At 51.5% G+C, this 27,162-nt stretch overlaps 8 protein-coding genes across 8 annotated transcripts; 3 read left to right on the top strand and 5 right to left on the bottom strand.

The window, feature by feature from the left end:
• Positions 1 to 945: 945 nt before the first annotated feature.
• Positions 946 to 3,845, bottom strand: BO66DRAFT_151820 (SWI/SNF chromatin-remodeling complex subunit SNF5). The gene is made up of 2 exons (XM_025642156.1): positions 1,502 to 3,845; positions 946 to 1,374 (listed from the first exon to the last, which is right to left on the bottom strand). Exons 1-2 carry the CDS (start codon positions 3,569 to 3,571, stop codon positions 1,012 to 1,014), a joined length of 2,433 nt encoding a protein of 810 aa, XP_025501555.1. The 5' UTR covers positions 3,572 to 3,845; the 3' UTR covers positions 946 to 1,011.
• Positions 3,846 to 5,065: 1,220 nt separating this feature from the next.
• On the bottom strand, positions 5,066 to 6,223 carry BO66DRAFT_393690 (endonuclease/exonuclease/phosphatase family protein). The gene has a single exon (XM_025647818.1). It carries the CDS (start codon positions 6,108 to 6,110, stop codon positions 5,181 to 5,183), a length of 930 nt encoding a protein of 309 aa, XP_025501554.1. The 5' UTR covers positions 6,111 to 6,223; the 3' UTR covers positions 5,066 to 5,180.
• Positions 6,224 to 6,804: 581 nt separating this feature from the next.
• BO66DRAFT_151716 (uncharacterized protein) lies at positions 6,805 to 7,708 on the bottom strand. Its single transcript, XM_025642155.1, has 2 exons — positions 7,561 to 7,708; positions 6,805 to 7,486 (listed from the first exon to the last, which is right to left on the bottom strand). The coding sequence occupies exon 2, from the start codon at positions 7,379 to 7,381 to the stop codon at positions 6,890 to 6,892; it is 492 nt and encodes a 163-aa protein (XP_025501553.1). The 5' UTR covers positions 7,382 to 7,486; positions 7,561 to 7,708; the 3' UTR covers positions 6,805 to 6,889.
• A 719-nt stretch (positions 7,709 to 8,427) lies between these two features.
• On the bottom strand, positions 8,428 to 10,379 carry BO66DRAFT_430473 (uncharacterized protein). The gene is made up of 4 exons (XM_025650524.1): positions 9,777 to 10,379; positions 9,679 to 9,715; positions 9,548 to 9,618; positions 8,428 to 9,489 (listed from the first exon to the last, which is right to left on the bottom strand). Exons 1-4 carry the CDS (start codon positions 9,957 to 9,959, stop codon positions 8,539 to 8,541), a joined length of 1,242 nt encoding a protein of 413 aa, XP_025501552.1. The 5' UTR covers positions 9,960 to 10,379; the 3' UTR covers positions 8,428 to 8,538.
• Positions 10,380 to 11,621: 1,242 nt separating this feature from the next.
• BO66DRAFT_151599 (curved DNA-binding protein (42 kDa protein)) lies at positions 11,622 to 13,479 on the top strand. Its single transcript, XM_025642153.1, has 5 exons — positions 11,622 to 11,745; positions 12,037 to 12,120; positions 12,200 to 12,304; positions 12,369 to 13,181; positions 13,270 to 13,479. Exons 1-5 carry the CDS (start codon positions 11,718 to 11,720, stop codon positions 13,467 to 13,469), a joined length of 1,230 nt encoding a protein of 409 aa, XP_025501551.1. The 5' UTR covers positions 11,622 to 11,717; the 3' UTR covers positions 13,470 to 13,479.
• Positions 13,480 to 16,447: 2,968 nt separating this feature from the next.
• Positions 16,448 to 19,737, top strand: BO66DRAFT_151680 (putative PHD finger domain protein). Its single transcript, XM_025642154.1, has 5 exons — positions 16,448 to 16,645; positions 16,720 to 18,102; positions 18,178 to 18,987; positions 19,042 to 19,631; positions 19,711 to 19,737. The coding sequence occupies exons 2-4, from the start codon at positions 16,751 to 16,753 to the stop codon at positions 19,424 to 19,426; spliced, it is 2,547 nt and encodes an 848-aa protein (XP_025501550.1). The 5' UTR covers positions 16,448 to 16,645; positions 16,720 to 16,750; the 3' UTR covers positions 19,427 to 19,631; positions 19,711 to 19,737.
• Positions 19,738 to 20,555: 818 nt separating this feature from the next.
• Positions 20,556 to 23,017, bottom strand: BO66DRAFT_422063 (putative lectin family integral membrane protein). Its single transcript, XM_025650018.1, has 7 exons — positions 22,514 to 23,017; positions 22,374 to 22,446; positions 22,237 to 22,307; positions 22,004 to 22,184; positions 21,756 to 21,950; positions 21,157 to 21,703; positions 20,556 to 21,087 (listed from the first exon to the last, which is right to left on the bottom strand). Exons 1-7 carry the CDS (start codon positions 22,600 to 22,602, stop codon positions 20,960 to 20,962), a joined length of 1,284 nt encoding a protein of 427 aa, XP_025501549.1. The 5' UTR covers positions 22,603 to 23,017; the 3' UTR covers positions 20,556 to 20,959.
• A 265-nt stretch (positions 23,018 to 23,282) lies between these two features.
• Positions 23,283 to 25,210, top strand: BO66DRAFT_378983 (dolichyl-P-Glc:Glc1Man(9)GlcNAc(2)-PP-dolichol alpha-1,3-glucosyltransferase ALG8; the record flags this gene model as incomplete). Its single annotated transcript, XM_025645823.1, has 6 exons — positions 23,283 to 23,359; positions 23,428 to 23,506; positions 23,571 to 23,764; positions 23,835 to 24,328; positions 24,384 to 24,523; positions 24,583 to 25,210. 6 exons carry the CDS (start codon positions 23,283 to 23,285, stop codon positions 25,105 to 25,107), a joined length of 1,509 nt encoding a protein of 502 aa, XP_025501548.1. The 3' UTR covers positions 25,108 to 25,210.
• Positions 25,211 to 27,162: the final 1,952 nt, after the last annotated feature.

The following is a 27,162-nucleotide window of genomic DNA, read 5'->3' as shown; positions in this document are numbered from 1 at the left end:
CAGCAACAGCAACAGCAACAGCAACAGCAACAGCAACAGCAACAGCAACAGCAACAGCAACAGCAACAGCAAAATCAACAGCAAAATCAACAGCGACAGGACAACACATCCACCTGCGGACGTGGAAGCCAAACTACAGTCCCCTGGACTGTACGTCCGGGGACACTGCCTCCCTATACCACCACCACCACCTCCTCCTCCTCCTCCTTCTTGTTCATACTAGAGAAAGATTGGCTTGAACTCCCATTGTGACGACCAACTGCCCACCCTATGGGTGTATTCACCTATCGGGGCATTCTGAACTAGTCAATGTTGAACTTCAAAGTATGCGAAGAAAAGCCCGGGATTGGGAGGTCGGTTGTGTGTGTGCACGACTCCCGGGGATCATGGATGCGGACTCGATCTGGTGGGATTACCAGGCGTCGAATCTGGGCCCGGGAGAGTACTGTACAGTTCCGGACCCTATAACCTCAGGCTGACGCTGATGATAGGGAAGATGCCTGTAGGGTACGCACGTGGTGTGGTGCTGGACCTCTTTCTGGAGTCTTAGGTGAAGAGACGGCGGGGGAAGCAGATGTAGAAGGTTCGGCTGGTTTACGTTGATTCGCTCATTTGAGAGAATGAACACCTTTGGGTGCAGATCCGAATAGTCCGAGGCAGAGACCTATGAAGTAGAAGTAGAAATTGTATTGGTAGTGGTAGTGGTAGTGGTAATCGTGGTAGTAGTCGAAAGATAAAAATGAGACGAGCTGAACTGATAAACCAGACCGTTTTCTCCACACCCTCTCCAAGACAGGAACTCGCTAGAAGAAACATGTACATCAAGTCAAAGGGAAGGAGGATGACTCGTCGTTATAGTATGTGTGCAATTTGTGTCTGATTGCAACACAAAAGAGGCCCACCGTTGCTCAGTGTGTGTCTGTAAAATGATGAGTAGGAAAAAAAGACTTTACAGATACAGGGAAGGGTAACCACAGCCAAGTGCTGCCCTCCCATCATTCAGGTCATTATTCACAGAGGTGTATCAACACTGCTCCCGCCATCCCCTACGGCCGCTCTAGCTGCATCCGCCGCCGCCGTCCTAGCAACTCGTTCATTGACATTCTTGATGTGTGTGCCGTTGGTGAGGTGCACTTTAAAGTTCTCGACCGTCATACCAGGACCGGGGTTGTAGAGTTTGCCCGGACAATCATGGCATCGGATGCGAGGGAGGTATTGGTATTTCAGCCGGGAATTACCGACTTGATTGCTGGCATTGATTACCGGCTGCCCGGTTTCCGTGTCGACGGCCGTATACCGCATCGTGGCCTCGAAGGAGTCATTGGGATAAGACCGGTTCAGCTGCGTCAATTCCGCTACAAGCCAGTTGGGAGCCTGAGGCTAAGTCAAACTATGTTAGTCTGTGGTTGTCTGAGGGTTTTGATCCTCAACTGACTGCCAGATCTTGCGGCCGGGGCCGGAGGCGTGTGAAGAGGACTTATGTAAATCGTTGTTTACTCACCCCGGTGGCTCCCATCTGTGGGGTATGGGGAGTGTCTCCCGCTCTGGCCTGTGGAGTCGGCACTGGCCGTGTCGCCGACGGAGGAGCATTTGGTACGCGGACTTCAGGCTGGGACTGTACAGGAGGAGCCATGGGAGTCGGGGTGGGAGTTTGGACTTGAGGGGTGCCTTGCTGGGATGGCGGTTGTGCAACTGGGGTGGAACTCGCGAGGCTTGCTATTGATTGAATCCCGTGCGCAAGATACTGCTTGAACTTCTCTTTCGAGATTCTCAACTTCACAATCAACTTTTCCGGCTCATCCACACTCTCTTCCCGATATTCACGCCTGCGTGATGCGGCTCTCGCCTCGTTATGAGGCTCGGGCGTGGCGGATTGGCCCAGGCTTGCCCGGAGCGCGGCATGTGCTGCGGTGGCGGCTCCTCTCATACCTCGCGTGCGCGCCGTGCCCTGAGCTAGGTGAGGCCCAATCGCCGGAGATGCCGCAATCGAGGATTCGTCACTATCGGACTCTTCCGACTCCTCTGCTCCGTCGCGCATGCCAACAGCAGCACGACGGGTGCGACTTGAGCCAGAGCGCTTGAAAACATTGCTCTCATCCATCGAAGCTGCACAATTTGGAATAACGGTTGAGACAATCATTGTGCGGATAGTACGTTGGCGATCCTTGAGATCAGGCAGGGCCGGCCCACCACGGCGGTTGACGGACCGTTTTTGTCGGCGCTGGTCTCGCGAAATTGAGACTTCCGTCCGTTCGAGCTCAGCCTCATTAAGCTCGTATAGATATGGCGTAAATTCCTTGGCCGCCTGGAATGGTCTAAAGGATGAAGTGAGAGGAGAGGGGAGGAACGCGGTCTTGAGATCGGGATCGTCAATCGGACGTCCATCGAATGGGTGAGAAAGGATGTAAAGTGACTTGACAAAGAGCTGTGATTGTTCTCGAATCGAGTGCGCAATGGCGGTGGTAAATTCGCCGGAGAGAGACAGGTCGTCCGTCATTCGTGCTGCAAAGGTTTCCGGGGAGTTTGAAGGATCATTGATGTCCCATTCGAACTGGTCGATCAACGTATGCTGGCCGATGGTGATATTGAGTTTGACGAGAATGCGCATCTCATCGTTCTTATAGGCACTGTAAGGAAGGTGGGGGTCAAGAGGATCTTCTTCCATGAAAATGTGGGGGTAGTAATCGCAAAGCTGTTCTTGGATACTCTGCGAGATCATGCGCACCAGCGGGGCACACGTTTCCATAGGTAGACCCAGGTCTTCGACGAGTTTCTCGGCAAACAGCTCCGGCGAGACCACACGATCATGAAGGTTCCACGTAAACGTATCTCGGATTTTGATCTTCTCCCAATCGATATCCAGGCGAATAGGGACCAGATCTTCCACTTGTTCGTTTTGTGTTTTCAAATCTTTGCGAGAGACCCGTAGCTCCCTCGTCCGTCGGTTTCCGGGACGTCGACGGTTGGCTGGGTATAGCAGCTGGGGATGTTGACTCCGCAAATCGGTGCGAGCATTTCCGAATCCTTCATAGCCCACACCGTACAACGCCGCGGGGTTCAGATGAGTCTCGCGCCGGACCGCCAAGAAGTAATCCCGCTCCGCGCGTTTCTGCTGCAGAAGTTCGTGGCTGGGATTCTGCCAAGCTGTCAGTGCGGAATGATGGAACTCGCGATTGACGTAGTCTTCGAGAAGAATCTTGTCCGCTGGTGTCTCGCGGACGCGCACTGGTAGGCTTTCCGTAGAGGGTGGAGCTTGTATGACGGAACCATCCCGCGATCGTTTTCGGCTTGCTGCGGATCCATTGGTGGTATTAGGCGAATTATTGCCATTGAAAGCATCATGGCTCGATTCTTTGGATGGAAGAGGAACGCCCGAAGCTGCAAGGACGGCTTTCGCATTCTGTTTACCCTCCGCGATAGCATCAGCTCCGTCTACACCTTGCCCTGACGAGGGTTCAGAGGCAGCCATATTATTGTAATCCGCGCTTGTGTTAGACATGCCAGAGCCGTCGTCAAATTGCGCATCAGAGGGTAATTGTCCGGTGCGAGAGGTATTGGAAGATGGCATCATCGATGATAAGATTTTATGAGATCGAGATGGAGGCACGTTATCGCTCGCGCAGAGGGCTCGATAAATCTGCAAGCGACACGATTGGTTTGAAGAGAAATGGCGACGAGGACACTAGTCTATTACGATAGCATCCTTGGGAGGACTATGCGATGAGAAACAAACCAAGTCAGTTAAGCGGCCTTCGATAATCTGCAGTCATCGCATTGGAGACGCGACGGCGCACCAGACATTGCGGGTGAAAACCCTTCGAAAGGGCATGTCGCAAGACCGCCACCCGTGAGTCGCTCTCCTTTGTCATGATCCGGAGCCGTTCAGCAACGCGCGAAAACCTATAGAGGAAGATCTGCGCGAAGCTGAAGGAGCGGAGCGGGAAAGGGAAAGGACAAGCTGCGAGGAAGTGACATACCTGCCAGCAAAATGGCAAGGAAATAGAGGAGAGGTAGAGCAGATGAGAGAGGGGGGGGGAGGTAGGAGGGTAGTACGGATGGCAGGCACGCGGGAGAATCAAGGTAAAGATACAACTAACCAAGAAAGCCACCAGCTCGAGAATGGGAATTGAATGGGGAGACGGTGATACCAAGCTAAACCAGCAGACGAGTCGGGGGAAAGCTGGTTCCAATGAGCAGGCAGGCAGGTGGGAAAGACAGGCAAGAGTGGATGGGTCTGGTCTGGTCTGCTGGTGCCGGGTCTGGGTCTGTCTGGTCGGTCTGTGTCTGTTTGAATGAGGGAGAATGGCACTGGACGGGGGACGGGCGAGGCTAATCAGCTGACGCCGCTCCCGCTGTGGTCGGCAGGTCGGGGAGCTTCGGTTCTGCGGAGCGAAGCTTTATTCACCCTTCGGTTGATAGCTATTTGATCTCTCAAATAGAATGACGATTATTCATCGCAGACCAATCGTTCAAGGAATAAGAATTGTGGGGGGGTGAAGGGGGGATGGTTGGCAAATGGCCGAGTGTATCAGAGATCAGAGTGATAAAAGACGCGATTTCGATGCGGGAAGAGAAGAAAGGGAAGAGAAAGAGAAAGAGAGAGAGCGTAGAGAGAGAGAGAAGAACAGCAGCGGCGAAGAGCATAGAGCGGAAAACCAGAGGGAAACCGCCGTTACAAGTCTCTACCCTCTGGCCGGGCTCCCGGGGGGGGGAAGGAAATGTCATTCAGGGAGCAAAAGGGGAGAAGCCAATCGCATGGAGAGGAGCTTGACTGCCTCTTAAGAGCTCCAGGAACTCCTTCAGGGCCTTTTTGAAGCTATTCAAACTCATCTTCATGCTGCTTTATCTTCTGGTCCGATCTCAACCTCTCTTACACTTGTCATTGTATCGATGCTGTAATACCGTCGCTTGTTTCGTACGGTAACCGACGCACTCCCGTGCGCTATACCAGTTAAGCTCATCATGTGACACTGAACTTTCCCAAAGATGGTAAGCCGGTGCTCCGTTAGCGCAGAAGTGTCTCCGACGGTGGATGCTAGTCTTTCGACTCCGTACCGAATCGGTGGCCAAGCATACGAAAGGTTACCGTACCGTATGGACGGTCTTCATGTTTTGCAGATGTTAACTCGTCGGTGGTTATGTCCAGAAATTGTTGCAATTATCAAATCTTCTCCGTCATCTTACTGGCTTAAGAGCACATCAATCACCACTGCCCGGTGGTCCGAGTTGAAGACCCCATCTTCGAACCGATTTTCCAGAACGGCATACCCCTCGACTATCCACGGCTGGCGACCGTGGCTGAAAACCTTGTCCGCCGTGGACTCCAGTAGGATGTAGTCAATGCGAGTGGGAGGCTGCCCTTCATGGCCAAACCCGGTCCACGTCAGATAGTGGCCGTAATGCTCCGTGGGTGTCACCAACTTGGCCGCGTCGGCCAAGGGTGACTCCGGCGCTGTCAACACGGTATAGGCCTCCTGATCCTCCTGACTGTTGAAGTCGCCTGCAAGGAATACCCCCGAGATGTTGCTGCTGCTGCTGTTGCCGCCGCCACCTGCGGACGTCGCCTTCGCCCGATACTCCTCGATCTTCGCCAGGATGATATGGGCGGCCTCGAACCGGGACCGGGATCCCTGATCGTCGAGATGGGTGTTCAATGCCAGCACGGTGCGGCGGCTCGCGCGATGGGTGAAGACGCCCACCGTGACGATGCGGGTCGAGGCGGCATCCCAGCTCTTCGAGGGCACATCGGGGGTCTCGGATAGCCAGACAGTCTGCCAGTCTCGGAGCTCCCAGATTGCGGGCTGATAGAAGATCGGAGAATACTCGCCTGCTTCGCGGCCATCGTCTCTGCCAACTCCGATGTAATCCCAGGTCTGGCTGGTGGGGGAGGGAGAGGGTGGGTTCAGCCCCGCGTGTATGTCCACCAGCTGGTTATGCAGAACCTCTTGTAGGCATATGAAGGCGTTTTGATGGCGTGTATTATACAGTAGCTCGTTCAGGAGCAGCTGCTTTCGATCGGCCCAGGGTCGCTCGCCCTGGAAAGGAGATGAGGTTGCATACCGGATGTTATGGGTAAGGATACGGAGGGGGAGCTCTGCAGCTACTTTCATAGTGGAGGATTGTTCATTTATGGGGATTCAAAGTATGTAAAGTAAGTAGAATGAGGCTACTGTGGTTCGAAGTAGATTGCTGTCTCAGCGGTTTGATGGCTTTCGAGTGCGAGTACGTACAGTACTCGTCCTTGTGGGAAGTAAGAGTGGGGAAGACTCCAAGCGGAGAATGCGGAGAAAGCTCGAGGTCACTGCCGATAGTCCGGTGATTGGGCGTTGCTGCACGATCCATTCTTTGTGCTGCTCAAGAAAGTGACCGGATACAGAGGTAACTGTGAACGATTGGACTAACTGTAGTGTAGTAAATAATAGGCATATTGCTGCTAGGTACTACACGAGTTCACAGACGTTGCTACAAATCTGTTCTGAAGTCCTGCTACGCAGACTTGTGTCATTTTGCCTCTGCAAACTACATCCGTGGAGTCTCTCGAATTTTCCATGTTAAACTATGACTTCGCTGGACTCAACTATCGACTGGATATCGAGAGTCTTCGTCCCCAAGACAAAGCTCAGTGGCTGCATCTACTGTAGGTCTCCCATATCGATTGTCTCGTGCACGACTAGAGTGCAACGCACATTTCTGTCACTTTTATACCTTGACACGGACTGAGTAGCACAGACAATCACTCCAGCCTGGAGACTTCAGGTTGTGGTTGCGCCGCTTTGCGACGCTCAGCGTTTACGCCGATTGTGAGCCAAGAGCAATGGTCCGCTTAGTCAGGACTTCTGTGCGCGCCAAAGAACCGGGTGTGGCATCTAACCCTTCAATCCATGTCAGCTTATATGCACCGACCATTGGGAATATCGAGGTCAGAAGTCTCGCGTATGACGTCCATGTTGAAAGTGGATGAGCGAACCATACTGAGAGCGGACTGCTCTGCCTCAGGAAGGATTCGGAACCACATCTGCCTATTTATATGAAACAGTCCATCCAACCGGCGTTGTCCTCGTGGTGCTGACACTGCAATCCTGCACGAGTGGGGAAGTGCTTCTATTTGCGACACATCGAGCGACCGGGCAAGAGGGAGAATTGGTTGCGTTCGATGAATTCGCTGGGTTCTTCCACCATGAGATGTGCCAGACGAGCATGCCGTAAGATGGCTGCTGTCATGAGCCCTAGTTATCGGCTCCCCACCGACCACGCGATACGGCTTCGATGCTTCTAGCCTTTGCGCTAAAGTACACAAACTGTGCCCTTCGAACCCAGCATAGCCACGACGATCTGTTCGATTGTTTGACACAGTCAGCTGTGTCCACGAACTCACCGCCATTGATTCCTGCTCCTCGCATTTGACAGTATATCCGTTTAGTCAGGGTCGTAATACGCTCACCGAGTGGTCTGGGCGTATTGATTTGCTATCTGATTGAGATGAGCGCTGGAATTGTCAGATCTGGGTCTCGTTGGGCATGAAGAGAGTTGTGCAATGTTGAAATCGTGGCCAAGACCCACCAATGTGGGTAAAGAGTACGAGACCGCTTTGTCTGGTGTCAGCAAAAGCGAAGAGGCAGCGCTGTGCCACCACCAAGAACGAAGGAATCGAGAACCTAGTTTTGAGTTCGAGATGAAACAGCCGACAAGAAGCAAAGTTCGAAAGCAAACCCATAGAACAAGAACTTAACTACCAGTCCTCTTTCGCGCAGGTTGAAGGAACGAACCGATCAAGCGGACAGCCTGACACGTATGTCTTGCTCGCTGGTTCACGAGCAATGATGGCGACGATGGTACAGCTGCAGCATACTCTTGATAAGCGGCTCGAGCGAGCAAAAGTGTTTGAATTCGAAGTTTGCTGCGAGTTGTTGATATTGATGGTTCGGAAAGATTCTGGGTTTAGTATTATAGACAGGCGACAGCTATAGATATGGGTCTTTCGTCAATGGTAGTTGTGAAGGCAGTTCAGAATGTCCTTCATTCAAGAACGAAAGACGGCAACAAAGACTCGGTAAGAACATGGATGGGATCTGACAATTGTCATGGATCACGCGTGGCAGCCCGAGGGCGAGGGTCTTCTCCTCGTTTTCTGACAGCGTCGAACTTCGCTGCAGGTCAGATTTTAGTCTACAATGCTGACCCTCAACTGGAACCGGCAGGAGCGGACTCGGAGTCGGGAGGCGGAGACACAAACGGAACCAGCCATCATCGGATCAGACGTGTGCTGACTGCAGCATAGATAGACTAGATAGCAACGTGGTCATCAAGGTAACTCCATTAAGAGCAAAGTCAAGGCAAATCTTATGTGCGTCTAGCGTGGCCCCCAATTTTCTAGATTAATCGCAATCGGGGTTCAATGTGAACACTCTACGAATGCAAGCCGGTGTGGCGCCAGTCCCCCCCCCCACACAGTTTTACATTCTACACGCTAGTAGCACAAGTGTCGGAATTCACTAGAAAATGACGATCATGACTTCATTGATTCGGAGCCCTGTGTGTCTAGGTCCCTATCGTTGTTGTTGCAGTAGTTTCTGTCTTGGCCGGTGACCTTTCAACAGACCATCCTGTCTGCACGCGCACCTCTCCTGGCTCTAAGGCAAGGACGGAGCCTGGTTGCTGTGCTTGTCCTGTGGCCTCCGTCCAGCAAAACCCAAGTCCTCTCATCATCGATCGCGACGACTGAATCGAGCCTGTCTCTGCCAGCGTGGCTTTCGGCTTTAGTGGTGCGCTACTACCGCCTGTAGTCAGAGTCCGCATCGACCCCAGCAAATAAGAACCGTCCTTGGGGTGACTGAGCGAAGTGTTCGCGCCAGAACGCAGAGACTGGCAAAGACCCAAGCAGGCAAACACTGGTGCTAGGACACATGTATTGGCCACGATGATTGCTGCTGTCCACTCAACAGTGAACCAGACCACAACCATTTTGCCTGCCTCGTTGAAATTGCCCAGGTCGGTTTTCGAAAGAGCCACGGTCAGTAAAATGGCAATGGCAACAGCACTAATCAGTTCCTCGATTAGAAATGTTGCGTCTGACACGCTTTCATTGTACAGCCCAGGATATACGTACAAAACTCCAATTCCATAGACGCCAGCAGTTGCCAGCTTCTGAGGCCGCGTCGGGTTGGTTCTTAGCAGGTACGGTAGTGGCAGAACCATGATGGCGAAACTCGTCACAGAATCGATGATACCAAGACCCAGTAAGACGTGGCTTTGATTCACGCAGTGTCCTTCTCCAAGATTCGGGGTCCAATTGTATTTGAATGGATGGCAGGCCAGAAATGCGAGAAGAAACCCTGACAGGCTCCAACAGGCACATATTACCATCGTCGTCCACACGGCGAATCGAAAATGGCTGGGGGGACTGATGAAGGTCTTCTGAAGGGCTTGCAAGAGACTGCATTTCACCAGGCCTAGCCCTATGAGGTATGCCAGTCGAATATAATAGATGCACTGCGAAATGGTCAGTATGCCCTAGTAAGGTACGGGATGGAAGGGTAAGACTATCTACCTTGAAGGCGATGCTGAGCCGCCAGGCTGGCGTTTCCGATGTCCGATAGCCAATGTGGCCGATGGTCAAAGCTGAACAGATGGGGGATTAGTATCTACATGAATGCACCATATATGGACCCGTTGCCATACCCAGAAAGACCGTCACCGCGCTAGAGTAGTATAAAATCTGAAACCGCACCGTTAGCTCGATAAACAGCTCAAGGCGCATATTATACTCGGTGGCTTACCAGAGATAGAAGTGCTAGATAGTCCGATGCTTGGAAGCTCTGCCTTCGCATAACCAACGTGTAAAATCGAAGTCCCATGGTCATGGTCACTAGAAAGAGACAGAAAGCCAAGGTGATGGCAATGTCTTTTCCATCACCGGAAAGCCCCGTGCACTTATCAACAGCATCTCTGAGGGTCAACATGGTTTGTGTCGAGGATTAAGGGAGGTCTTTTCGTCCAGGGATCCGTGAGGACGAGACATTGAGGATTGAGGGACTCGGTAACAGTTATTGGCTCCCAAGCTTCAGAAAAGCTGCCTGGCAAGGGGCATGAGGGGAAGGAAGAATAAAGAAAGGTTAAAGGAATCCATGTCCATATTAAAGTCTTCACGTTTCCGATCGAGAAATCCGGCCCCCAAGCTCTTTCCAGAAATTGGGCTTTGTCGAGGAGTAGGGCAAAGGACGAGCTGCAGCGTGGCGGATCACCTTGCAGCGGTCACACATACGCGCGAGGGGGCCGATGCTGAGCCACGAGGCCAGGCAGTGATTCCTTTCCTTGCCTGCAGGATGGCGGGATACTAACATTTTTACTGCTGACAGCCGACATGGGTTAGTTAAATTAATCTTCCCATTTTCTTTGTTGAAGGGTTCTACTCGTAGCAACGAAGGTACTTTGTAGGTGGGCTCACTGCAGCGGCGGACTAGCCTGGGATTTACCATGTCACACACACTAGTTGACGATACGGAGTCTCCGGAGCGAACAGATCCTTGCCAAAATCATACGCAATGTTGCACAGAGTAGTAAGCACGAATAAGTACGAGAGTTCGGTCTTAGATGAGAAGAACATAAGCCTTTAGAGAGGTCTTTCACACTGTACGGATTATTCCGCATCGAATCAGCATCAGCAAGAACTGTGCTTTTATGTGCAACACGCTGTAGGTAAGCGACTGTGCATGGCTCGCATAGATATAAAACTAGAGAAATACAGTAGCACCTGAGCCCAGTAGACCTTCAATCCCACCTCCGAACCCCCGCCTCCCAAAACACCAGAATGATAGACCAGAAAAATGACATAGAAAATGGGTTGAACTACCAGCAAGAACTTGGTGTAGTTCAATGACTGACTATCTGACCTCTTAAGTAATCATTCCTCTACACAGCCTATCCGTGGACTCTACCGTTCAGATGCACCAACAAGGAAAAGCTGACAGAACAACAACTCGGCCAATTGACCATTGCCTTGTAAGAAACAATGGAACTCATTACGTCCTATCTATTCGCTGAGTACTGAGCATGTCAAGAGAGCTTGAATTTACACTCACAGCTCAAGGTGCCGCTGCAACTGTCTACTATCCACCGTAGCATTCGTCAGGGCCACGAGGACGATCAGTGGCGACACACAGGTGATGTCATATAGAAGGTCGAGCTGGATCTTGAGCTCATCACCCTCGAAGACATAGTTTGAGCAATCCAAAGCAGAAACTAGTATGACAATGGTCGAAACAACTGAAGAGTATATTTCATTGTGGTGTCAAGCTGTTGAAGCTCCCGAGTCTTTGGCTTCCAATGCAATTCCAAGCTTCCCAGGGAAAGAATGGATGCCATTGGGCCCTGAGGAAAAAGTGATGACGGCGGGCGGTCGGCCGTGGAAACGGAGGGTACTGGCAAAACCAGCTGTTACCGAGCCCTACTGGTCACAAACCCCACCTTGATGAGGGCAAACGCTGGCGAAAGCGGGCCAAAGCCCCCGCCCTGGTTATTTCGTAATGGATAATACCAAGCAGGTGCACACGACTCCCGAGTCTCCATCGAGCGACTAAACTAATTGAAGGTTCTCCAGCTTCTGCTCCGAGTCCATTTTCCCTCTTCTCTCTACTATTCCGCAAGTCTTACTATCCAGAAGTCCTATTAATCTATCAATTTCCTCGTCCCCAGCGCGAGGATACTCTAATTAGCACACAATGGCTGAGACCCAGGCTCCCGAGGTTGGTATGTATTCACCTCTGTTCAATACGCTGGCTGGCTGCCCCTCCCTCCTCTTTCTTCCTACCAATTTGAAAAAGCTCCTCCGGCGTTTGTGGGTTCCCGCTTGGTTTTCCATCGTCATGGATCGGGCTGCGTTTGACGGGCTGCGCTGCCACCTCGATTAACCCCTCAATCGCGACCTTCGCATGGCTGCCTCAATTGTTACTCCTTGCATTCTAGCACGCTCTGTGATGCTACTCACAACTGCTTGCCGTTTTCTTGCGCACAACTAGCCGCTGACACGATCATTTCCAGACTACACCCTCAACAACCCCGACACCCTTACCAAGTACAAGACCGCTGCTCAGATCTCCCAGAAGGTCTTGGAAGCCGTTTCAGGTGTGTCTCTTCCTGCCGTTTGCCTCAAAAGCGGGCTGTCGCATAGTTCCTCGGGTGTGGTGCTAACCCCAATGTATAGGATGGTGTGTTGAGGGAAGCAAGATTGTCGAGCTCTGCCAGAAGGGTGACCAGCTCCTCGAGGAGGAGATTGCCAAGGTCTACAAGGGCAAGAAGATCGCCAAGGGTATGTTGCCTCTGCAAGTGAAATTTTCAAGAGCATGATGGTTGACGCGACCTCGTCGCAAAAGGTATCTCTCACCCTACCACTGTCTCTCCCAACTCCTATGTGACTCCCTACACTCCTTTGGTGTCCGATGCTGCCGAGGCCGAGACTACCCTGAAGGCTGGTGAGGTTGTTAAGATCCAGCTGGGTGCTCAGATCGATGGCTTCGGAACCATTGTTTGCGACATGGTCATTGTTGCCGACAGCAACTCCTCTTCCGATGAGGTGACTGGCCGCGAGGCTGACCTGATTCACGCCACCCACTACGCCAACGAGCTTCTCCTGAGACTGTTGGTCCCTGCCGGCCTCCTGGCCAGCGGTACTGAGGAGGAGAAGCAGAAGGCCGCCGCCCAGAAGCCTTACACTCAGGCTCAGATCACCCAGCTCATTGAGAAGGTTGCCAAGGTCTACGACTGCAACGTCGTCGAGAACACCACCAGCTGGCTGTTCCAGCGCAACGAGATTGAGGGCGAGAAGAAGATCATCCTCTCTCCCGGCACTGGTGTCAAGGGTGAGGGTCTTCCCGACGTCGGCGAGGTCTGGGGTATTGAACTCGGACTGTCCCTCGGATCCGGCAAGGTCAAGACTCTTCCCCACCGTGCTACTCTGCATCGCCGTACCACCACCACCTATGGCCTCAAGCGCCCTAGCTCTAGACAGACCCTGTCCGAGGTTGTCAAGAAGTTCGGCACCTTCCCCTTCAGCTTGCGTCAGCTGGATGACGAGAAGGCCGCGAAGGTTGGTGTCGTTGAGTGTGTCCGTGGTGGTGTCCTGAGACAGTACGAGCCCGCCGGTGATGCTGACAACGCTGCCGTGTCCCGTGTGCTGTCTACCATTGGTACGAATCCCCTCTCTCCACTCTCCATCAGCAATTGGTGGTGACTGGGGTAATTGCAATACAAGACTGAAACTAACCCTCAATGCAGCCATCACCAAGAACGGTATCACCCGTCTTACTGCTCCCACCACTCCCGATCTTACCAAGTTCAAGACCGACAAGAAGATCGAGGACGCGGAGATCCTCGAGATCCTTGAGCGTCCCTTGGCCAAGTCTACTGGCTCCAAGAAGAACAAGAACAAGAAGAAGAAGGCCGCCAAGACGGAGGACTCCAAGGATGAGGAGTAAATGCATCGTTGCATCAGGCCTCACTTGACGCAGTTCCGGGAACCGCGTTTTGGCTCACATAAAAGCATATGACAACTGTTCGGGGAGAGTTTTGGTGGCTCCAAAGCCCTGGCAATGTCCGCCATGATGGTGCTTTGTTTTGAGAATCGGAGCCCGTTGGGCCTTCTCCGAGACCGGAGGGTTGTTGTCGCCATGCTGAACGCCAGAGACAAGTCTGGTGGGAGGACCACCTCTCCCTCGCAGTTCCCTGTTGAAAACATGCTGTCACATAAATTAGTTCAAAAAGAGGAAGAGTTGTATATGTCCAGTGAAACCAAGCCAGATACAGTTCACCAATGAAGATTATGATAGCTGGTGTCAGCCAGTTGCTGCCAAGTTCCTTGAGTTTGGGGCTTATTTGTTCTATCCTAGTTGTTGCTCAGACAGATTTTATGCCAACCCAGGTATGTGGTTTGAAATCTTCGAGAGTTGAGAGCAGTAGTTACACAATTTCATCTTTTGAGCTAGGTTAGGATAGTGCTGAGCACACACATTTGATTGACCCTTCATCCTTCTCCCTTTGCATGGCCTGTGGGTCAACATTTCTTTTCGGCGCTGAAGTGCATCTAGCTGCATCTTCACTCTCACTATCTTGTCAAAGACCTATGGATTCCTGAGAGATTCGCTGGTTCAGCCCATGACCGCCTGTCCACCAATTTGGGCAGGACGTCCGGAAGCGCTCATGTTGAAGAACAACCAAATCCTAACACCACTTGATATCACTCTGACTGTCAGGGAGGCTAGTAGTATTGGAGGGGAACCCTACGGTTTAGTTGCAGTTGGGGGATAGGAGATCATCAGATTGCTTCACGTGGTGTGTGAAAGGACTTTGATCTGCCTGCCCGCCGACGCAAAGGCAGGAAGGCCTCAAGATCATACGGGCACGAACTCGCTAATTCCAAGCGACTCGTAGCATTTCAGAAACAATCCAGACAGGTTCGAGTAGGCGTGTTGTCAAGTTGTACCTAGTTTGAACAGACAGCAGCCAAAGGGGACAAGAAGAGGAGGAGGAGGAGGAGGAGGAGGAAATGAGCAGTGGGCCAAACTGAAAGAATTCCCGAACCTCTCCGTCTCGTCTTTCCATCTTTCTTCTTAAACACCATTTTCCTCTTATTGAATATTCGGGTCCGGCCACCAAAGTCAACGTGTTGCAAGGCAGCTGTTCAGTTTGGTGTTTGCTGCCTCTCCTGGCCGAATACTGACTGAGTGAAGAAGGTCTCCCCCCCCCTCCTCACCCCCCTTCACTTGGCCCACCCAACCCAACATCCCTCTTCCCCGAAGTCCCGAGAGCATCGAGACATCTCGTCCTTAACACCAACCTCCCTGAGCTACCAACTGTAACACTGTTATCTTTCTCTCTGCCTACTCAGAGACAGATTTCCTTCACTTCTTTCTCCCTCGATCACCGTTACACTTCCTATCTTCTTCTTCTTCATCTTCTCCTCCACCACATAGAACCTCCATACGCGTTGCTCAACAGAGTCAAGCTATCCCTACGCCTTCACCTCTCACCTGCAAGATTAAAGCTTCTACTGTCTTCTACTAGACGTTGAACTTGTTTTAAGCATTTCAGCACAGCGGCTTCTTGTTTATCAGCTTCCGGAGCTGCTACATCTCTCAACGTGTCTGGTGTTGTTGCCACTGCACGATTCTCGCTACATCACACCTTCCTACTTGGCTGTGTTCCTTTCTATCTAGCCCCTCTTCCTCAGTCCCTTGAATCCGTCTGCTCAATATCAAGACCTTCCAAGATCCTGCAGATCTTTTACCCACTGAAGCGACATCTGGCGCGTTGCGTACAGACGCCCTCCCCTCGTCAGTTTGTCATCCTGAGATTATTGACATCCCCACCATCCTCGTTCAAATCTCTCTTCTTTCGACAGAGTCGTGACCACGAGAGTGCCTTCGCGTTGAATGCGTAGCATCATTTCTCTTGCTGTGACCAGAGCATCGTAGCTCTGCATCCTTGTCTCGAAATCACTTCCATCATCATTCTACCCTTGACAACGTCCATTCTCACTCTTCTTCCCAGCTTGTATCAGCAGGCTTTCTGCCTCTCAGTGTGAACTGAGGACATTTCATCTTCAGGCCTCAAATCTGTTGTCGACTTGTTTTCCATCTTTGCGCACTTGCCTCCGAACTGCCATTCTACCACTCTCCGTTCGTTCCATCCGTTCCAATCTCTCTCTTGGAATCGAAATTAGTGCACTTCTGTATTAGGAGACCTGCTGGTCTGTTCCTTCTTGTCAACTTCCTAAAGTCTCCATCTTCGTCTCTATCTCCTAACTTCCGCGGCCTGATCGTGACTCGACCAAGAGGCTTGTTCCGCACCTGCAGTGACAGGTAGCTTGAACGCGATAGCTCTTTGTGCTCTACTTTCTCCTGGTAAGTGGGCTTTCATAGCCACAAATTACGTCTTCCCATTGCCTTTAAGAGCCATTTCCCATGTGCCAGTACTCTGGCAAGAGCAGAGATCTATCCGGGCATTCTACTTTAGATGCGCCTCTGCTTCAGTCCAGATGAATTGCTGATAGCCAAAACTGACTGCCCCTAAATCAAGTCTGGAGGACTCCAGTCTGGGCCAATTATGTTGGTTGGGCATCGGTGTTGGCGAAACAACTTAGGGGACCAAACCGTGGCTGACCAGATCATAGGCTCACTGCTCCTTTGAGAATATCTCAATCGAGTACCGCGAGATCTTCAAAATTAACATTCACTTCTACGCTGTCATAAAATTGGCAGCGCGACAGAACTTAATCTGCACTTGTCCAGGTGCACGGGAACCCCCAGAGCCTGTGCCCTACACGGCTATTCTGCGCGCCTGTGCAAGGATCGGTAGCTGAGAAGCTATCAAGAAACAGGATCCATCATTGACGGTAATTTTTCCCTGAACAAAATTACCACTTAGACATTTCAAGGCTGAAACTGTCCTTTACGTAGGGCAGACGTGCTGACTTTGGTGTTTGTGGCAGCTTCCGCAACAACCCCCTTAGGAGCTTGCTTGGGATCCCTCGAAAACTTCCGGGCGAACTCCGCGGTTCTTCCTTTCTTCAACCCGCAGACAGCGCGCGGGCTGGCCTCGATTCCAACCAGCCACGCTGGGCACGCTCGGTGTTCGCTTGGAGTCATTTACCTCAGTAAGTATTATCTGACAATATCCTCGGGCTAATTAATGCCTATTGTCTGTTCTTCGCTAACCCAGCGCCTGCAGCCGTTGTACCTCCCGAGCCCTGTCTACAGCAATGGCTCCGACCCTCCGCTCCTCTTCCTCCCTTATTCCCTCCCGACCTAACACACCACCTGATGCGCCCATGATGGCAAGCACAACTAATTCAGTCACCGAAGCCGCGAGGCCCGCAAAGCAACGGCGCACGGGCATAGACTCGCGGGAGGCCACCGCTCCGCTACAGAACGCGACGGAGTCGCAGGACAATGGAAGCAAAGACTGGGCCGAGCCTCCTGCAAGAGCGCCGGCCCCTAGCTATGCGGATAGCCCATGGTCAAATCACTGTGATAGTCGGAACCCAGTTCTGAACACGATGCGCCCTTTAGGGACTCGACCTTCTCCGGCAGACTTGCGGAAGGTCGGCGTGATGCCCAAGACAATTCCACCCATAATACCCGCCAAAAGAAGGTCTGGAGTCGAGTCCAATGAGGCTGCGCCACAGAAGGCCAGCTCACTTTTTGACATTTCCGCGTTTGCGGCGCTTCCCATCCCCACCTCCGCGGACTTCAACGTGGAGAAGATCCAAGTGGCCGTCAAGGAGGCTCTACGGATGGCGACAGAGACCGACAACATCCCGGTAAGCCGCGGGCTCCTCCGCTTGTGGGAATCCTGTGCCAATGATCCCTTTTCATTATCTGTGTTGGAGGGTGTATGCCAAGGAAATCCTGGCTCGCGGGAGAAGTCAGCATTTCAGAGCATCATGCGGGCCGCCTGGAACGAGGTAAAGGCAGAAGAGCTTCGCGCACAGGCAGACGAGGACAAAGGGGAAACAGAGGTTGACTCAATGCCAACTGTGCCTCGCGCTCGATCGGCTAGTAGCGTTTCGTCGTTGTCTTCACTAAATACATTTGAGGACGTTGAGGCCGGGGCGGTCTCAGCACAGCTCCCAGGGTCAGCCCCTGGAATCAAGATTCCCCGCGCAAAGGCCAAACACACCCGTTCCGCCGGACTCAATAAAGGTGCAGCAGACCTCACAGCTCGCCATTCTATGCCACCAACAACGGTCAGCTCTCAACTGAAGCATGCTTTAGAAGAGGACGAGACGCAGTCTGAAGAATTAGACAGAATAGACAGGGTGAAGCGGATTAAGCTTCGGACACCACTGCCAACCATCGTCCCTGCTGAGAGTCAAGTCCGACCCTTACACCCTACTGATATCCCAACCCCAGTTCGCTCACCTACTCCCCCTTTCGCCCATCCCTCCGCACCAACGCCCCCTCCAGCTCAGCCAGTTGCTCCCGCTCCCTCAGCTGAATTTGTAGCATCAGCCCCTCTCGCATCCTCCTCTGGAGAAACTGCAGAAAACCTTTCCGACAGTCGAGCCAGCAGTGAAGCTGGTGACAACCGCCGACTCACGCCTACCATGGTGTAAGCACCACAATTCCTGCTTCACTCTTTCTTCTTGTTTACTGCTGGTGTCCTATAGGCTAACATGCATGGTAGTGATGATAGCGATGTTGAAGACGAGAGACCTGACAACGACGAGATCTGCCACGAATGCAACAACAGCGGCAATCTCCTTTGCTGCGACGGTTGTACTAATTCTTACCATTTCTCATGCTTGAAACCCCCACTAGACCCAAACAACCCTCCGGAGGGAGACTGGTATTGCCCCAAGTGTGCCATGCGACGGGCCTTCCGTTCTTTGACTAGCAAGTTTGATCAGCGCTTTGGCAAAAAGGATGTCAAGGACTTTCAGCTTCCAGCCCGTATTCGGGATCATTTCGCCGGTGTTAGGGTGAACAAGAAAGACGGTCAATCCTACGAGGCCATAGTTCCAATGCCAAAGCCTAAAGGTCGACGTGGTTACCGTAATGGTACTTACGACGATTCTCATTTGCTGAGGACAGTGGACGCTCTAGGGACTCCCATCTTCTGCTTCAAGTGCGCAGGAAGTGCCGCTAGCGGTCGGCCTATCATCCAGTGCGATGTCTGTCCACTATCCTGGCATCTGGATTGTCTTGATCCGCCTATGGCCGCGCCCCCCGCTCAAGTTCCAGGAAGTGATCTCGCACACCACAACTGGATTTGCCCTAATCACGCCTGGCATGATTACGTTTACGCCTCCAAGGACGAAGAAGGATACGATGTCTACAAGCGTATTCGCCGGCCAAAGCACCCCCGGATGGTCGATATAGACGTTCTCCTCTCCGACGACGAGATCACCCAGATGGAAGATCAGGAAGAAGGCAGCGTCAGGTACCGCGTGTCCGAGCATGGAATCAAACACACCTTTATTAGCCAGGTCAAAAGGCCAGTAGCCCCCATGAATTGTGACTCGACTACCAATATTGACTCTGCCGACAGAGAAAACGCGGAGTATCAACTACTGAAAGCAAATGCGAACAAGTTCCTCGATCATGCAACCGCCGAGTACGACAAGATTATGTCGCACGCCCGTGCTGCCTTACCCCCACAGACACCCCTAATGACCGATGAGGATGCGAGCACCACAATCTCGAATTCCCGCACCACTGCTGAGCGCCAAGCTGCAGCCAACCTCCTTGCATTTGCTCGGCGGGAGCATATCACTCCTCCAGGTGCCAACGATAGAATGAGCTTGCTGATTGACCAACTCCGTGCGAACGCTCCAGAGATCCGCCCCACAGCCGACACTGAGATAGCCTCGCTACAGGCCTTGAAGGATCTCATCGACCGGCGCATCCGGGATTTATCGGCCCAACCACAATAGTCATAAACGACTAAATCCCGGATGCGCCGGTCGATGCTCGGGCCCCGGCCCCACGAACATCCTCTCTTCGGAGGATGCAAGCGGCGCTCGAGAGACGACTGTTTGTTTTATTTTTACTGTGGCACATAAGCCACGCATATATTATTATTATGACGACGATTTGATACGATAATTTGTCTATTTGCTGTGATGTTATTTTTAAGAGGTAAGTTGCCACCTCTCGCAGATGGCCCGTCCCATGGGCTACAAGAAGGGAGAGCGTTTTTCTAATAGATCCCTACCAGGCCTGCTGTTGCATGTCGGACCACACAGTGTCTCAACTATTTGAAAGATTCAGAAAACATACCATTTGGCGCAATATCATTATTTCCGCATAGGCTATCTTGAGGGAATTTTTGTTTTCTGACGACGGTTTTGTCTTCTTTATTTTTTTTGTGTCTTCTGTTGTTCATGGATATTCGGCGTTACCAGCTTTCTCTCATACATGGCGGTTCTATTCTATCATTTTTAGAAAGGTTCACCTTTTCTCTGTCCAAGGGAGCATGCCTGGCTTTTTGTTTTCTGTACTTTCCATCGAAGGAGGCCTGCTGCAGAGCGGCGATCGACAGGGCAGACTAGAGAGGAACAACTCCTCTCATTTTGAGACTGCTACTGGAAGTAGCCGATCTCAAGTCCTCATGGAATTGATTATGTTGTGCACTTGTCTTTTATTGTGTGTTTGTCAGGTTCCTTAAACGTTCGCCGGTTGCATCTCAACGCATGGAACATGTCTCTCATTAGCAGTTTGCATTGGGGCGAAGAGACAAACAGGTTATCGAGCTCTGAATTCATTTTTCGTACTTGCATGATTTGACCTTTTTTGCCGCCCGTCGTAGGGATTTTGTAGAGTTGGCTGCATTGCGCTCCAATTTCCCTCGTACAGCTACAGTCACCGGCATTCTGATTGGGTTCTAGAGATCTTTCATTTTGCTTTCATTGACATTTTGTATGCATTTAGTAAGGGGAAATGGTGGTGTCTGATGTCTAGCCCGGATGTCGATGGGATTTGGGATTTCTTACCCAAGTCAGTGGGGAGACATGTCTATTATCGGGGAAGAGATGCAACGCATTGCACGAAAGCAGGGATACAGTACACTCTAGATTGCAAGAAGGGCTCTCTTTCTCTTGGAGAACTTCACCGATACTAAATTCTATGACCAAAGCAGGGCTGATACGCTCAGATACTTTAACAGATTCCTTTCCAGGGACTTTGAAATCAACGGTGCGTGTGTGGTATACAAAGTTTTGTTTTGTTTTTCTCTGTCAAGTAGGTTTCCTTTGGAGGTTTTTGCTGATTTGCTTATACGGGTGGGCGGGGGCGGGTTGCTTTGATTGCTGCCGTGGGAGTTGATGTGTTGCAGGGGTGTGAGCCGGCTCCGATAGGGTCGAAGGATGAGCCATGGCGAAGTTGTGGGTCCAGAACAGGGAAGGAGATGCAGGCTTAAACGAAATTTGCGCAAGCTGAGTTATAAGGTCCACTGTAAAGGAGTAGATTCACAGGAACTTCTTGGGCATGTTGTTACGGCGGCGTTTGTAGAGGATATAAGCACTGGCAAGGACACCCTGGAAGGCGATGATGCAGAAGATGAAGAATCCCATGCGGGGTGCGGAAGAGGTGATGCCTTAATAGGGAGTCATTAGTTCAAATGATGTCGGATGGATCTTCTGGTGCAGAGGGGAAGCGTGCGTACCGTTCAGAACTTCCTGGGTCAAGCTCAAGTGTGATGAGCGCAAGGTCTCCTGCAACTGGGAGAATCGGCCGTGGTAGTCCTTGCCTGCCAGATCCCGTTGGATGGCCTGCAGCATGTCTTCCATCTTCTGGAGTCTGGCTTCAAGGCTGGCCACTTGGTCCTTGGTGGCCGACTTCTGGAGCAATTCCACATGACGATTCTCGCTCTTGGTTCCCTGGTTACCAATCTCGCGGACGATGTTGTTCGTAGCATGGTTGATCAGTTGAATGCGGCCAGTGAGATCGACAAACTGCTCAGTCACCGAGCGAGCGTCACCCGAGCGAGCGTCACCCGAGCGAGCTTCCTGCTGCTGTTGCTGTTGCTGAGTACCTTGATCCTGGGTAGCAATTGGTTGCTGGTTCTGATCGACATTCTGCTGCTGAACGGGAATGTTGCTGCCAGCTCCAGACTCGGCGGACTTGACGACAAACTTGAAGACTTCAAAAGAGTCGGGATTCTCGGGGGTTGCAGCGGTGACACCGAAGTAGTTGCCGGCTGGGAGAGTAACCTAAAAGAGGTCAGCCACAGGCATCATGATCCGAGATGCAGAGCAAGGCTACCTTATCAGTCGAAAAGCACAGCTTGTCGTCGACAGTAACCTCCAGAACTGCGTTGTTGTGTTTGATGCGGACACTAGAAGGGCGCCCAAGATTCCGGTAGGGATAATCACAGTGCCCAAAAGCTAGGCTGTCCACGCTCCTGTGGCTCTTGTAGTCCGTCGAGCCGTCGTTGAGAAATCCTCTAACACTGCCTCCCTGTGCGACAACTTAGCCATGCTCGGTTCCATACAAACGGGCCATACACATACTCTTCCACCATGGCTGTCAATAACCAGGGCAAACCCGTCGAATTGGTTGACAGTGTAGATACTGGAAGTCCCAATTTTGTCCTTCCCATCTTTTGCATACCACACCTGGAGGTTACCACCTCCTCGCTCAGGGCCCGTTGCTCGGAACTCGAACTCCGCAGTCCATTCTGACTGAGTTATACTAGGAAATGTAAGGACACATTCAAGCCGTTGTCGCCTCGTTGATGACTTACGGAGACTCAGCCCAAGCATATCCCCTCGTATTTCCAGGGTAAGGAGGTGTGAGAATGACTTTGTTAGACAGCTAGAACGCAGTCAGCACTTGGGAAAGCCAAAGATTGTCGCAATTGGCATGGGGATCAGTTCATACAATATCAGGGGTATGCGCTTCGCCCTTCACTTCCCAGCCCGGAATGAAACCTGAACTCGGTGTGCGTGATAGCCTACAGCGAGGTCAGCATGAAGTCGGAAAGCAGGGTGCGGCCACAGAGTAAGGAAGGTGAGTTGTACGCAGGGCCATAACCGAAGCTGGAGCTCTCAATCACAGATTGAGCAGTCGCGACGGCGAGGAAAGAGAAGAAAGAGGTGGGGGTCTTCATGACGTCGGTTGAATCGGAAATTCGTCGAGGATTAGTGACGCTGTCACTAGAGACCGGAACAAATGAAGCAGGGGATCGAAAGAAAATGGTCGATAACAAGGCACAGGTTGGCAATAAGAACAAGGACCCCAAGCAAGACACCTCAGATTACAAAGAAGCAAATAGAGCTGGAGCTAGGTCGGATGTATCAGTGGGAAGATCGTCACTGGTCAGAGGGAGCTCTTCGGTTCAACAACGCGGAGACAATGCGCGAAGTGGTCCACCCAACCACAATGGCGATCACGCAAACACGAAGTTCCTTGGCGATTGAAGCAGTGGCAGGAGAGATGTCAAGAAAGTGACGGATTTCGACCGAGGAGAGGACGTGAGAATGACGGACTCCAAAGTCCGAAGCGGTGGCCAAGTCCATTATCTGAATATAAGGGACTAAATAAAGCAATTGAGGGGGGAAAACAATAATTAAGGGACAAACTGGCCTTTCATCGTGTCTCCGTCCCTGACCGCCGTCATCACGTGTCAATTCCCCCGGATTGGCATGCAACTAGCGGTACCTTAACTACCAACTATTCCACCGATCGTGAGCTTTCTTCAGTTCTAACTTCACTCCTTTGTTTTCATTTTCTTTCTTCTTGTTCTCCTCTCACACTCTCTCTGCGAGCGCGTCATGCGCAGTCTCTCCAATGACTGAGCTTTACCCTTCATTGGCCCAGTGCGCCATCGTCGCGACAGCCTTCAAGATTCTTCTTTTCCCCGCATAGTACGTGGTCGGCAAGAATTCCCCGATGGTCCTCTTCGACTGATGCTGACCACCGGCCTCCATTACAGCAAATCAACGGACTTTGAAGTGCATCGGAACTGGCTTGCGATCACACATTCGTTGCCCGTGCAGGAATGGTACTACGAGGTACGATGACACCACCATCACGGGAGACTGAGCGATCAAGCTAATACCAGTCAATGGCGGCTAGAAAACGTCGGAATGGACCCTCGACTATCCTCCCTTCTTCGCAGCCTTCGAATGGCTTCTTTCACAAGCAGCTCCCTATGTGGACCCTGCAATGCTGGTGGTCAAGAATCTCAACCATGATTCGTGGCAGACGGTATACTACCAGAGAGCTACGGTGATTGTCACCGAACTTGTCCTTTTGTTCGCGCTCAGCAGGTATATTTCCTCTCCCATATTCTGTCTTGTGTCTTAGGTTTCCAGCTGACCAGGTCTACTCATCCTTCAGATTCGTCAAGTCCGTGCCTGAGCAGAACAGACATCTCGCGCATATCGCCAGCCTGTCCATCCTCTTGTCTCCCGGGCTGCTCATCATTGATCACATTCATTTCCAATATAACGGCTTTCTCTACGGTCTTTTAATCCTGTCGGTTGTTCTAGCCCGAAAGCAGTCAACGTTGCTCTACAGCGGTATCACTTTTGCTGCCCTGCTGTGCTTCAAGCACATTTACCTGTATCTTTCGCTCGCCTACTTCGTCTACTTGCTGAGAGCCTATTGTTTGGACCCCAAATCGGTCTTCCGGCCTCAAATTCTTAACACGATCAAGCTGGGAATTTGTGTTGTGGGTATCTTCGCTTTGGCATTTGGCCCATTCGCTTCTTGGGGCCAATTACTCCAACTGAAAGACAGGCTCTTTCCGTTCTCGAGAGGGCTATGCCATGCCTACTGGGCGCCAAACGTCTGGGCAATGTACTCGTTTGCTGATCGCGCTCTAATTCCACGTTCGTACTCAATCCCGGAGTATAGTTGCATGGTTTGACTGACTTTGTTTGGTAGTTGCTCCTCGCCTGGGGCTCCCAGTCAATCAGGAAGCTCTGACCAGTGTTACGCGCGGCCTCGTTGGCGACACTTCATTTGCAATTCTCCCAGAGGTGACCAAGGAGCATACATTCGCGCTCACATTTCTCTTCCAATTGGTAAGTACACCGTTGCCCCCCGCCCCCATCGTGAAGCCACAGCGCTGATTGCCATACAGCTGCCATTGATCAAGCTCTGGCGTCGGCCAGACTGGGAGACCTTCGTCGGCGCCGTTACTCTGTGCGGCTACGCATCCTTTCTCTTCGGCTGGCACGTCCACGAAAAAGCCGTTCTCCTCATTATTATTCCCTTCAGTCTGATCGCGCTCAAAGACCGGCGGTATTTCAGTGCGTTCCGGCCGCTCGCGGTAGCAGGCCATGTCTCTCTGTTCCCGTTGCTCTTCACTGCCGCCGAATTCCCGATCAAGACGGTCTACGCCGTGTTTTGGCTGATCCTGTTCCTCTTCGCCTTTGACCAGGTGGCACCGGTGCCGGAGCGGCGTCGCGTCTTCTATGCCGACCGCTTCTCGTTGCTGTACCTGACGGTGGCCATCCCGCTCATCATCTACTGTTCCGTGGGACACCAGCTCATCTTCGGGCTGGGACGCTATGAGTTCCTCCCGTTGATGTTCATCAGCAGTTATTCCGCTCTGGGAGTGGTTGGTAGCTGGGTCGGGTTTCTGGTGGTCTATTTCACGGCATAGATAGAAACGAAGACCGGGCTCGGATCTGTGTCCCTGTGGAGTTGCAGTATTCACCACAATCCCACGCAATCAAGATTTCAAAATTACTCCCAGTTGTAAGAAGAAAAATCACGAAGTAAAAGAGAGAAAATATCCGATACGGGACGCAAGCCCCATTTGTACATATAAATGTAGTGTAACCCCGACGAATTACACACAAGACAAGAGTTCGAATAAAAAGAGAGAAGGCCAGTTTGCATTGTTTGACTATCATCCACGTGCTTTTTTTTGCTGTGGTCGGAGGACCCACCCCGCCCTCCGATCAGTCAATTTTGCAAAGTTTATCAGCGGCTATCAGGCCCAATCGGGTTTAGCGAGGAGGTTTAAACATGGATCGCGTTTTCCACCGTATGTCACACTGCAGATTGGGAGCTCGGGAGAGGAACCAACTAGTAAGGAGCTTGGGGAGCTGGATGTGTGAAAATTGATTAGTGGGGTTTCGCGGTTGTCTCAAGAATAATGGTTGAACTGTCTTAAACATGTGAAATTTGCTTTTATATCGATCGGGTATATACCGTTAGATGAGGGTGTGTGGTTTTTGTTGGGGTAGACGAACACAATGTGGCTTGTCTTAGTGTTCGATTTATACTTCGGGATGTCGGTTGCCGTTCGGCGAGGGATCAGATGGACTTTTTTTTTGTGTCGTGATGTGATGCAGCAGAATCGTGTAGCAGGTAATGATTGGTGGGATCAGAAGGGACTTGGTTGTTCGTGTCTATTTGGCTGACGATAATACTGCTGATTTTCTTTCTTTTTTCCCTGCAGAGACTTTATGGCGTGGGGTTCTAGAATCGGGGCTTTGCCTGTGTTCTTGCCACCGCATTCGAATTTGTCCACACCGCGCCATTGGACTGAAGCAATATGCATGGTGGACTCACTGATGAATAGAAGAATGCTAGAAGCTACTTATGACATCATTCATAAGCTCGCTGCTTGGACTTTGTCGGTCTTTCAAGCCTCCATGAATGCCGGTCCAGTGTCTGCATCTACATCTGGCAGTTTCCTATTGTGTCTCCTTTTAGTTCCTGCTAATAAACATTCTCGAACCTGGACCTTCTAGCTCCGTCACCGCAGTCATTGCCCTAGGACACCGAAGATGAGCTAGTCTATGCTCAAGTGTGGACTTTCCCGAGCAAGATAGGTCGAGGAAGAGGCGTTAATTTAACTGTGCCCAAGCCGTGATACCGTTGTTCTTAGACCTGCGTATGCATGGACAATATTAGGAAAGAGAGAGAGTCAAGATCGGCATGTAAGCCATTGGGGTCTTGCCAATAAAACAACCGGGCTTCAGGTGGTTTCGGCAAATCGTCAAGTGTGAGCCTTTCCGGTTACCTATGATGTCTCGCCACAAAAGACGCGTGTTAGCCGATTATAAGGGAGATGGGCGAACAATTAAAATGTAAGCATGCACGCTGCAGACGACCAGACGGGCTTGATGATTGGTACATAATTCCGATGAGATAGTCGACTAGAAGTAGTTTGTCCAGCGATGTCTGGGAGTGCGAGCATGATATAGTCACACTGCAAGACGAAAGACTAGCTCATCTCTGTTTGAAATGGACATTAGACACTAACTTGCAATCTAGCTTGTTGGGTGGTTGTTGTCAGAGACGTAAAATGGCATGTACCTGTGGACCGCGAAGCTGGTGTCGTTTCCGAGGCGATCTATAAGGTCGCGTGTTTGACGAGATGGGAAAGATATCATGGCTACGACACGATAGCCTTTTCCTCGTCCATGCACATGGCTATGCAAATGGGATTTAGAAGAAACACGGGCGATTCGAGCATGATCTCTCATGAAAGTGCGCTGTCATTTGAGGGTGGGTTGCTGTCGGATATCGAGCCCGAAGTATGGTCCCCGCAGCTGGGTCTCGATGGAATTATGGTTTCTGTGCAGGGATGATAAAGACCGACAAAAAAAAATTATCTCGAGCCCACCACTGTATTCGCGCGAAGACAACGAGTCGAACGAGTGTAAATACATGTAGAGTCGTGGTGGTGGGGGAGGAGATTGAG

This window comes from Aspergillus aculeatinus (genome assembly GCF_003184765.1).
Source record: "Aspergillus aculeatinus CBS 121060 unplaced genomic scaffold BO66scaffold_40, whole genome shotgun sequence".
NCBI lineage: Eukaryota > Fungi > Ascomycota > Eurotiomycetes > Eurotiales > Aspergillaceae > Aspergillus > Aspergillus aculeatinus.
The sequence above is the reverse complement of the archived record's forward strand: the minus strand, read 5'-3'. Positions and strand labels throughout refer to the sequence as shown.

Coding starts and splice junctions, on each gene's coding strand:
- BO66DRAFT_422063 (XM_025650018.1), bottom strand. CDS start 22,602: ATGAAGACCCCCACCTCTTTCTTCTCTTTCCTCGCCGTCGCGACTGCT. Junction 22,447..22,513: donor AGCTTCGGTTATGGCCCTGC/GTACAACTCACC, acceptor ACCTCGCTGTAG/GCTATCACGCACACCGAGTT. Junction 22,185..22,236: donor TATGCTTGGGCTGAGTCTCC/GTAAGTCATCAA, acceptor TACATTTCCTAG/TATAACTCAGTCAGAATGGA.
- BO66DRAFT_151680 (XM_025642154.1), top strand. CDS start 16,751: ATGGCTCCGACCCTCCGCTCCTCTTCCTCCCTTATTCCCTCCCGACCT. Junction 18,103..18,177: donor CGACTCACGCCTACCATGGT/GTAAGCACCACA, acceptor CATGCATGGTAG/TGATGATAGCGATGTTGAAG. Junction 18,988..19,041: donor TTTATTAGCCAGGTCAAAAG/GCCAGTAGCCCC, acceptor CTCTGCCGACAG/AGAAAACGCGGAGTATCAAC.
- BO66DRAFT_393690 (XM_025647818.1), bottom strand. CDS start 6,110: ATGAAAGTAGCTGCAGAGCTCCCCCTCCGTATCCTTACCCATAACATC.
- BO66DRAFT_430473 (XM_025650524.1), bottom strand. CDS start 9,959: ATGTTGACCCTCAGAGATGCTGTTGATAAGTGCACGGGGCTTTCCGGT. Junction 9,716..9,776: donor ATCTAGCACTTCTATCTCTG/GTAAGCCACCGA, acceptor GTGCGGTTTCAG/ATTTTATACTACTCTAGCGC. Junction 9,490..9,547: donor GGCTCAGCATCGCCTTCAAG/GTAGATAGTCTT, acceptor ACCATTTCGCAG/TGCATCTATTATATTCGACT.
- BO66DRAFT_151716 (XM_025642155.1), bottom strand. CDS start 7,381: ATGGCGGTGAGTTCGTGGACACAGCTGACTGTGTCAAACAATCGAACA.
- BO66DRAFT_151820 (XM_025642156.1), bottom strand. CDS start 3,571: ATGATGCCATCTTCCAATACCTCTCGCACCGGACAATTACCCTCTGAT. Junction 1,375..1,501: donor CACAGATGGGAGCCACCGGG/GTGAGTAAACAA, acceptor ACTTAGCCTCAG/GCTCCCAACTGGCTTGTAGC.
- BO66DRAFT_151599 (XM_025642153.1), top strand. CDS start 11,718: ATGGCTGAGACCCAGGCTCCCGAGGTTG. Junction 11,746..12,036: donor GACCCAGGCTCCCGAGGTTG/GTATGTATTCAC, acceptor GATCATTTCCAG/ACTACACCCTCAACAACCCC. Junction 12,121..12,199: donor GGTCTTGGAAGCCGTTTCAG/GTGTGTCTCTTC, acceptor CCCAATGTATAG/GATGGTGTGTTGAGGGAAGC.